Source organism: Cannabis sativa, chromosome 1, assembly GCF_029168945.1.
Source record: "Cannabis sativa cultivar Pink pepper isolate KNU-18-1 chromosome 1, ASM2916894v1, whole genome shotgun sequence".
Lineage (NCBI taxonomy): Eukaryota > Viridiplantae > Streptophyta > Magnoliopsida > Rosales > Cannabaceae > Cannabis > Cannabis sativa.
The window spans coordinates 10524942-10533165 of NC_083601.1; the positions used below are offsets into that span (position 1 = coordinate 10524942).

Here is an 8224-nt window from a genome sequence, read left to right on the forward strand (position 1 = left end):
CATTAGAACCCCTAATTCTTCTTCTTCTTCTTCTTCTTCTTCTTCTTCTTCTTCTTCTTCTTCTTCTTCTTCTTCTTCTTCTTAGATAACGAGAGAAAAATAAGAGTAATTGATAGAGATAAGAGATATATATATAGAGAGATATATTGGGGGGGAGGGGGGGAGGGGTTTGTGGGGTGGTGATCATGAGTTCGTGGTCATATCCAACCATCGTGACCGAGATTCAACCGTCTGCATAGCCGTTCGCCTACACCGAGAATGAGAAACAAAGAGAAAGAGAGGAAGGTGCCGCAGAAAAAGTGTGAACCAGGAATGGGAATCATGATTTTGTGATCATATTCGATCACTGTCGCCGAGATTCAACCGTGCGCCTGGTCGTTTGCTGGACTTCCACCTAGATCAAGAGAGAGAGTAACAAAGAGAGAGGGGAAGGCAATTGGGATGGATGAGCTATGGTTTTTTGAGTTATAAATATTTATTTTTGTAATTTTATTATTTATTTTTTGCTTGTTGAATTATTTTTATGTTGTCACATATACTTGTGCACATCGTAGTGTTGACATTTAACAATATGTAAATAACATAATAAAAGTAAAATTTAATTAGTTTTACCGCTAAAAAATTAATTTATCCATCAATATCCTTAAGTAGTAATATATTTTTTAATTTCTTTTTCTTAACTAATATATTTCCCATTAAAAAAAAAAACTAATATATTTGGTAATATTGGAGAGTGCTGTTTAGTATTTCTCTAAATTGAATTACACATAAGCATATTACTCAGTACAGTAACGCTGACTGTCACTTTTAGCGCACTCAAAGTAAGTGGACACAGCATCTCTCACTCTCTTTCTTTTTATTTATTATTTAAAAGTAACAATCATAACAAAATGGGGTAGTGAGTGAGTGAGGTGACGACCTCTACTGTGCTGAGTGCCCAAAAAGATCTATGGAAATTGATATTTGGAAAATTATATAATTATTATTTATAGAATCTATACTCACTCACCACCTGTTCCTTCTTCCCTTCACAATTACATTGCGCCACGTGGACCCCACACCATTACACGTGGACCCCACCTTACATCACCACCACCCAACCCCAACAACAGCAACATCCTATACTCTTTTTCTTTTAATATATTATACTCCTCCCTCTCTCTTACAATTCTCCAATAAATAATTGAAACCACTCTTGCTCTCTCTTTACAAACTTATTTTATTGCAAATTATATAAATATATTTGTTTCCTTCAATAAAGTAAAAAATAAACCAAAGAAAGTAAGATAGATTTTAATTCTGAGTTCTAACCTCCGTAATCAGTTAAATTAAAGAATTGCTTTTCTTTTTTAAGATTATTATTATTATTATTATTATTAGTTTACGAAAACAGTTAACTTTGTTGTATATGCTCCGGGGTGATGCCTACGGCGGTGAGTGTGGCCAGGCAATGTTTGACGCCGGAGGCTGCGCACGCGCTAGATGAGGCCGTGGCCGTGGCTCGCCGCCGTGGTCACGCCCAAACGACGTCGCTTCATGCGGTCTCGGCGCTCCTCTCGCTTCCGTCGTCGCCTCTCCGAGACGCGTGCGCGCGTGCCCGTAACTCAGCTTACTCCCCTCGTCTCCAGTTTAAAGCTCTGGAGCTCTGCCTCAGCGTTTCTTTGGACCGAGTCTCGTCGACCCAACTAGCTGACGACCCCCCCGTGTCCAACTCGCTCATGGCCGCTATTAAACGCTCCCAAGCTAACCAGAGAAGGCACCCCGAGAATTACCATATGTACCACCAAATTCCTCAACAGTCTTCTATTTCTTGCGTCAAAGTCGAGCTACAACATCTTACTCTGTCGATTCTTGACGACCCGGTTGTCAGCCGGGTCTTCGGTGAAGCGGGTTTTCGGAGCTCCGAGATAAAGCTCGCTATTTTGCGACCTTTTTCACAACTCCTCAGATATTCGCGATACAGGGGACCCCCTGTTTTCCTCTGTAACTTGACCGAGTACCCTCCGAATCAAGTAAACCGGAGCTCCAGCTTCTCCTTCCCTGGTTTCCCCGCCGGAATCGTATCCGACGGAGACGGGAATTGCCGCCGAATAGGAGAAATACTTATCCGGAACAAAGGAAGAAATCCTCTTCTCGTGGGTGTATGCGCTTACGATGCACTTCGGAGCTTCACTGAGGTTCTTGAGAAGAGAAAATATGGCGTTTTGCCAGTTGGGTTATCTGGAGTGACTACAGTTTGTATCGAAAATGATGTTTCGAAGACGATTATGGAAGATTCAGAAAAAGGGTCTTTGAGTTTAAAGTTAAGGGAGGTAAGTCAGCTAGTCGAGCAGTGTTCTGGGTCGGGTTTAGTTTTGAACTTTGGTGATTTGAAGAACTTCGTGGATGAAAATTCAACGGTTGATGTTGCAATAGTGAGCAATGTCGTCGACCAAATAACGAGGTTTTTGGAGCTTCAGACCGGGAAAGTGTGGTTAATCGGTGCCACGGCAAGCTACGAGAGCTATTTGAAGTTTGTGAGTAAGTTTCCGTCGATTGAGAAAGATTGGGACCTTCAACTTCTTCCCATAACCTCTCTCAGATCTTCCATGCCTGAATCGTATACCAGGTCTAGGTACTAACTACTTTTTACGTACAGTTTTCTTGATTTTGTGACTTGCATGATTACTGCTTTGCTGGATTTGCTTTACTTATTTAATTGATATTCTATATATTAATTAATTATCAAAAAGGTGTTTTGGCTGGTCGTAAAAAAATAAAATAAAAAAATTTCTCGTCTCACTCTTTTCAGCAGTTTTCTCAATATCTTTATTTTCTTTTTCTAAAACGACACTGGTAAATATTACGTGATGACTTTGTTTGCTTCTGCCAATATTTTTAATTAATGAGAATAAAGTTTTGTGTATCATAATAATCCGATTATAACTAATATAGCTGTTAATTAATATATGAGGCACATCATCGATACATCATAATTTTCAAATTCATAAACTTTCGGGATGTTTATTTAAAGATGTCTTATTCTCTAGGGTTGACCTTCTAGTATAGTTCAGATTTAGAGGGTTTTTATTCTCAGGAGGGTTGACCTTCTTATGCATTTATTTTAGATTACTTTTCTTTCTGAGCTAGGATAGTATTTTGCTGGGGCTAACTTTAGTTAGCTGTGGAGATATATGCGTGGTAGGAAAGACTCATTAAACTTTAGTTAGCTGTGATTCTTTATCATCCACTTATTTTGCTTTCTTAAAAAGAAAAGGATGTTAATTGAAAAAAAAAAAAAAATCGTTGTCACTATCAATAGAGAGATTATATATGTTTCTTCTAATATGGAAATTTTATCCTTCTTTTGTTAGTTTAGACAGTTTTAGTAACATTTAGTACAATTTTCTTTTAGCGCTAGCTACAAATTTTGTTTAGAACTAGTTTTCTGATACTAAGTTAACTGGAGGGATAACAATCTAGTTAAGTGCTTCCCTCTTTAGCTTTGTCCAAAAAAACCTTTTTAAGTTTAACTTTTAGCAATGTTACCTTGTATTAGCTGTCTCTTATTCGATAATTTTAAACCTTTCGATCGCATTTTTCAGTGTGAAGATGTTCCCTTTGTATAATATGTCTCTTATCTTACTCAGCATTTTAATTATGGTCATGGATAAACTTACAGCTTGATGGAGACATTTGTTCCTCTTGGTGGATTCTTTTCAGCACCATCTGATGTAAAGTTCCCTTTAAGCAATTCTTTTCAATGCCTGTCCCGCTCTCTCCAGCACAGTGATAATTCTGAGCATGAAGTATCTAATGTGTCAAAGCCGGGCATCACCTCTTCGGTTGCAGATCAGAGTCCATCTAGCTTGCCTTCTTGGTTGCAAATGGCAGCACTAAATTCTAAGAAGGAATTGGATGTGAAGGTGTGTATCACTTTAAGGAAACAATAACACTTTTATTTGAATTAGTTTTGGTTTCGCCTTATATAGAAAGCGGAATGTTTCACAGTATTTGTTTGAAAAAACCAGTTTGTATCTCTTCAGTGCAGACCAAAGATGATGGAGATCTATTGAATGTCAAAGTTCCAGGGCTGCAGAAGAACGAGGATAATGCTTCTCACGATGCTAGACGATTTCCTGAAGCAAACTTGTATCCAACTATAGTCGGGTTCCAGTCTGGCAAAAATAACAGGGACATTGTTGCTAATGAGGATGTTTCCTCACATGGAGCTACTAGGCACATGGATCTAAATTCATGCTTGCCAACGGATGTTGAAAAGTTTTCAGCATCACAAGCAAGCAATCCTTTTCCTGTTTCCAAAGAGAAGACAGAGAGTTTTTCATCTGGAATATGGGAAAAGCCTTCTAAAGATGAAGATCTCGAGTCGGGTGGTGCCAGGTCTCCTCGTTGCAGTATCTCCAATTCAAGCAATGGTGATGGAAATCAAAGATCTCCTGCGTCCGCAACTTCTGTGACCACAGACCTAGGCCTGGGAATTTTCATATCAGGAGGTTTTAACAAGTTGAAGAAACCTGAAAATCAATATCACTTGGAGCTTAGGCAAGACATCTCAGATTGTTGCTTGGAAAATGCTAATTCAGCCAATGGTTATCTGTTTAATCATAGACCTCAGTCAACATCTGCTAGTCTGGACAATCATAGGCAATTTGATCCAAGAGATGTGAAGATGCTCTTTAGAGCTATGTTTGAGAGTGTTGGCTGGCAATGGGAGGCCATAAGTGTTGTTACCCAAACTATAGTTCGCTGTCGAACCAGAGGAAGTCAGAGAGGGGATATATGGTTGAATTTCATCGGACCGGATAGAAGCAGCAAGAAGAAAATTGCTTACTCTCTTGCCGAGATACTATATGGAAGCCGGGAGAATGTTATTTGTGTTGATTTGAGCTCAGAAACTAGAATGATCCATTCAGAATCAATCACTTGTGATGTAAAATTTAGAGGCAAGAGTGTTGTTGATTGTATTGCTGGGGAAATGTGCAAGAAGCCTTTGGCAGTTGTCTTCCTTGAAAATATTCACAAGTCTGATGTACTGGTTCGAAATAGTTTATTGCAGGCTATCTCAACTGGTAAATTTTCTGACTCCTATGGAAGAGAAGTTAGCACAAGTAACAAAATCTTCTTGACAACTTCAGCAGTCTCAAAGCAGCATCATATCCAGATTTCTACTAAGGACTCATCCAAATATTCTGAGGAAAGAATCTCAAATGTAAAAGGTCGGCCACTGAGGATTATGATTGAAGGTGCTTCTAAAGATAGTGGAGCAAGCCAAAGCAGGATACTACCTGACACCAATTCAAATTCAATAGTTAACAAAAGGAAGTTGATTGGTGTCAGTGAACCTCTGCAGCAGCGTGATAGCTCAGAAACAGTGAAACGAGCACACAAGACATCCTCGGCGCATCTTGATCTCAACCTTCCTGCTGAGGAAAATGAACTGCAGCAACTAACAAATGAAGGAAGCTCTGAAAATGACTACGTTTCTGAGAACTCTGATGCTTGGTTACTAGATTTCATTGACCAGGTTGATGAAACAGTGGTTTTCAAGCCGGTCGATTTCAATTTACTTGCTGAGAAAATCTTCACTGAGATAAAAGATAGCTTCCAAAGAACTGTTCACTCCAAGTGTATCCTAGATATTGAGTCTAATGTCATGGAACAATTACTTGCAGCTACATATTTATCAGATGGGTTCAAAGTGGTGCAAGATTGGGTGAATCAAGTCCTAAGTAGGGGATTTTCAGAACTTCAGAAGAGAAACAACAACCTTACAGTTCATTCTGTTGTGAAGTTAGTTACTTGTGAGGGCCTCAGCTTGGAGGAGCAAAACAAAACAAATTACCTTCCACCTAGTATCATCATAAATTGATGCAATAGATACATCAAGAAAACAAGCTTCATTTTTATTTGTTTTGTAATTATAGAGTATATAGTGTCATAATATAGCACTTAGTTTTTAGCTACTTCTCTTCAGGCTCTGTTAATCCCCATAAATGATTGGGTTTATTATGCTCTTTGTGTATGATAATGTAATTTGCAGCTAGGGCCTGTGTGATTTTTATCCCTTTTATGTACTAAATAAGTTGAAGTTGTTAATGTTTTATTTTTCTTTCTGTAGTCTAAGTTGATGATATCTATTAACTTTTTTAGTAAATTTTCCAAGAATTTCACTATATTAGAAATGAAGTAAAAGAGTAACAATGTTGGGACTATATTGACAAAATATTATAAATATAAAGATGTAGCATATCTATAATTCTTAAATTTGTATAATATTGGAAGTACATAAAGTTATTTTAAAAGCTTAAATTTGATAATTAATTTATTGGATAAATATCTTAAAAGGTTAAATTGATAATTAAATTATAGGATAAATATCTCCTCTAGATATTTGTAGGATTTTGTAAATTGAATTATTATTATTATTTCTAAAAAATTTCCCTTCAATTGTGAAAATTGTTGACTTTGATGGTAAAACACAATGATTGAGCAAGACTTTGATGGTGGTCTAAACAAATGGTTTTAAGATTTTTAGGATGGAAAAAGGTATATGAATTTATAGTAGTTTACCCCCTTTTATTGATAATAGGCTAGTTCACTTGTGATATTATTATTTTCAATGCTAAAGAACACGACTAGAGTTATGTTCTTAAAATGGCAGTAATAAGCTTTTTATTCTTCAGTGATTAGAATGGCAGAAGTGTTTTCTCTTTTAAATTTGCTAAAATTTAAGAAGGCAAATGAGAGGACAAGTCCCTTTTACAATGAATCAGATAGCTTTTTATCTTCAAGGTTGCTCAAGAGGCAAAAGAAGCAAATCCTTTTCTCTTAGGGTTTCTAAGCACGGCGAAAATTAGAGTCCGATCCAAAATAAGCGAGAGCAATCCCTTTTCCATGCCTAGGTCAGGGGTTTTTATAGTCATAAAGCTCGGCACATTCTTCTCTTACATTTAAGGAGATCTGTTATATTTGAATTTTGATTTAAGTTCGAATACAAAATATTTTGTACTTTTATATTTGAATAATAATAAATATAAAGTATGAAATTTGTATATCTATATCTATTGATTTGTAGATTTGGTTATGCTTAAAAGGCTTCTGGAAGCTTCTGTCTTCAAGGAATGTGCTGAATGAAGTCCCAAGCTTAAGGACAATGTCATATGAGACCAGTGGCATTAAATTTGCCATTAGCTGTGTATTAGACTAACATTTTTCATTTGATGTTGCTTTGACAATGTCTTGGAGTTTGGTCCAAGCTTGAATGGTTTTTAGGCTTCCAAAATATCCAAGGAATCTTGCCCTAAAAGACATATACGAGTACTAACTTATCTTTTGGTCAGTGCTTGTATACAATTTGTAAAGTACCTCAAAGTTTCTCCTAAGGAGGCTTCTCTTGTTGAGATTATTTTACCAGGAGCTAGTTTTACTAACAAGCATGTTTCATTAACATCCTAAATATGAATATCTCTAATATGATGAAATTAAACACGTAATAGTTTAGAAAACCTTACATTGATTGCAGCAGAATAATATGACTCCTTCCGCTCAGATCTCTAACCCTTGTTCCTTTCTGTCGCAGAGTAATAATAAGATCTGAGCCTAGATCTCGTTCTCTCCTTCGGGTTGGTTACCACCGTCTTCCGCACCTATATACCCTAATAAAAAACTAGAACTTTCCTTGTAAACAGATTCCAACTTTATTTTTCTATGAAAACAACTAATGTCCTATTTGTTCATTCCAAACTTATGCTTGAGAATTACACTATTTCTTCTTTCTTACTCTTCCTTTCTAAGAGATTTGTCTGTTGGAATTATTTTATCAGGATCTAGATTTACTACCATGCATGTTATTTAACATCCTAATACAAATATCTAAAACAATAAAAATAAACACATATAAAGTTTAAGAGAAACCTTACAGTGGGTGCAGCGGAATTAAATGATGTTGGGTTTTGTGCTCTAAATAAAACTCATTTCAATATAATCAGATTTACTAATTAATAAAGATCATAAATCATATTTTATGTTGCATGGTTCACATGATTTATTTCATGATTATAAATTCTATTAGGTCCAGTACATATGTATTTGTTCATGATTATAGTGTTGTCAACACAGTGGAATATAATCATGATTATATGTTCAAAAGTTTAATTCCCTGCTTTGTCAGTTCACTGGATTTAGACTGGCATGATAATCAGCGATAGGTATACTTACACCTTAG

At 36.4% G+C, this 8224-nt stretch overlaps 1 protein-coding gene across 2 annotated transcripts; it reads left to right on the forward strand.

Moving 5' to 3' along the window:
• The first annotated feature begins 1170 nt into the window (after positions 1-1170).
• LOC133030806 (protein SMAX1-LIKE 8) lies at positions 1171-6120 on the forward strand. Of its 2 annotated transcripts, none has more exons than XM_061103698.1 (3): positions 1171-2608; positions 3662-3905; positions 4031-6120. In XM_061103698.1, exons 1-3 carry the CDS (start codon positions 1422-1424, stop codon positions 5867-5869), a joined length of 3270 nt encoding a protein of 1089 aa, XP_060959681.1. In that variant the 5' UTR covers positions 1171-1421; the 3' UTR covers positions 5870-6120. The 2 variants fall into 2 exon arrangements, with proteins under 2 accessions (XP_060959681.1, XP_060959678.1); XM_061103695.1 differs by having other exon boundaries at positions 1172-2614.
• The last annotated feature ends 2104 nt before the right edge of the window (positions 6121-8224 follow it).

Bases quoted from the DNA above. Each gene is read 5' to 3' on its own strand.
- LOC133030806 (XM_061103695.1), top strand. From the start codon at position 1,422: ATGCCTACGGCGGTGAGTGTGGCCAGGCAATGTTTGACGCCGGAGGCT. The intron at 2,615-3,661 runs GTACTAACTACT...ATAAACTTACAG, and splicing joins GAATCGTATACCAGGTCTAG to CTTGATGGAGACATTTGTTC. The intron at 3,906-4,030 runs GTGTGTATCACT...TCTTCAGTGCAG, and splicing joins AGAAGGAATTGGATGTGAAG to ACCAAAGATGATGGAGATCT.